Below are 1,905 nucleotides of genomic sequence, written 5' to 3'. Positions count from 1 at the left end.
GACCTTTGACATCATTTCCTCCAGCTGATCCTCATCAGGATGTAGATATAGGAGTCTGTGTTTCTCATTGCCTACTACTTCTCTTGGCACTGTAAACCATTATGATCAGACTCATAATTAGTCTGAATTTCCTGCTTTACTGGACTCCAGGTAGTATATACATAGTTTGGACACTTTTAAACAATTATAAATTATTGTGTAATGAAGTAATTGTTTTAAATAATCTGTGTTTTAGTTTTAACTGAAGACAATGTAGTCACCCAAATCCCCAGTGTCGCCTGGCATCTGAAAGGAGAATCTGCTGAAATAAAGTGCAGTCATAATAAAGATTTTAATTATAATCAGATGTACTGGTACATCCAGCGACAAGGAGAGAGTATGGAGCTCATCGTGTACACAACAGCCAGTAGTAAAGAGTTTGGCTCTGTTGACAAAAATAAATTTTCGACTGTTAAAGAAATTGCCCAAAATGGATCATTAACTGTGAAGAATCTGGATACAGGGGACAGCGCTGTATATTTCTGTGCAGTAAAAGAACACAGTGTTACAGAGCTACTGTACTGCTGAACAAAAACACCTGCACAGATGTTGCTGCAGTAACAACACACAAAAGAAGTGCACATTTAATAAATAATTATTATAACCCCTTTTGTTTAAACCAAAGCAGTGGAGCTCAACACATGTCTCACACAAGATCATCATCATTTTAGATGACATTTTCAATTCAAATGTATTTATTTATTTTCTGAAAAATTATAATTTTACACAATAATATGTGGATCTACTTTAAGCATCTCTACAATATATCCTGTGGTAAAGCAAACATTTTTATAAAATCAATTATGTAACATTTAAACCCCAGCAGTTCACACAATAGGATATTTATGTAATTGGTGAATTAATGCAAACCCAGCCATTAGGGAGGCACAAGCCAGTGCATTCTTAGTGCCGGTCCCAAGCCCGGGTAAATGGGGAGGGTTGCGTTAGGAAGGGCATCCAGCGTAAAACACGTGCCAAATCAAATATGCGGATCACAAATGAGAATTTCATACCGGATCGGTCGAGGCCCGGGTTAACAACGACCGCCACAGGTATCGTTAGCCGACAGGGTACCGTGGAAATTGGGCTACTGTTGGCGAAGGAGGAGAAGGAGAGGAGGAAGACGCCTACAGAGACGGCAGGAAAGGAGCAGTGTAGGAGAGTGGAGGTTCGGGTTGGTACTTTAAATGTTGGTACTATGACGGGTAAAGGGAGAGAGGTAGCTGATATGATGGAGAGGAGAAAGGTAGATATGTTGTGTGTTCAGGAGACCAAGTGGAAAGGGAGTAAGGCCAGGAACATTGGAGGTGGGTTTAAACTGTTTTATCATGGTGTGGATGGAAAGAGAAATGGTGTAGGGGTGATTCTGAAGGAAGAGTACAGTAAGAGTGTAGTGGAGGTGAAGAGAGTTTCTGATAGGGTGATGATCGTGAAGGTGGAAGTTGAAGGGATGATGATAAATGTCATCAGTGCCTATGCTCCACAAGTTGGCTGTGAGATGGAGGAGAAGGAAAGATTCTGGAGTGAATTAGATGAAGTGGTAGATGGTGTACCTAGGAAAGAACGGTTAGTGATTGGGGCGGACTTTAATGGGCATGTGGGTGAAGGGAACAGAGGTGATGAGGAGGTGATGGGTAGGTATGGTTTTAAGGAGAGGAATGTGGAAGGGCAGATGGTGGTAGATTTTGCTAAAAGGATGGAAATGGCAGTGGTGAACACTTATTTTAAAAGAAGGAGGATCATAGGGTGACGTATAAGAGTGGAGGAAGGTGCACACAGGTGGACTATGTGCTATGCAGGAGATGCAACCTGAAGGAGATTGGCGACTGTAAGGTGTTGGCAGGGGACAGTGTAGCTAGACAGCAT

At 41.7% G+C, this 1,905-nt stretch overlaps 1 gene segment (V, D, J or C); it reads left to right on the top strand.

Moving 5' to 3' along the window:
* LOC124389541 lies at positions 1-643 on the top strand. The segment is given in 2 exon segments: positions 1-150; positions 236-643. Coding segments are annotated over 2 exon segments (381 nt in total).
* The last annotated feature ends 1,262 nt before the right edge of the window (positions 644-1,905 follow it).

Source organism: Silurus meridionalis, chromosome 8 (assembly GCF_014805685.1).
Source record: "Silurus meridionalis isolate SWU-2019-XX chromosome 8, ASM1480568v1, whole genome shotgun sequence".
NCBI lineage: Eukaryota > Metazoa > Chordata > Actinopteri > Siluriformes > Siluridae > Silurus > Silurus meridionalis.
This window is presented reverse-complemented; position numbering and strand designations above follow the sequence as displayed.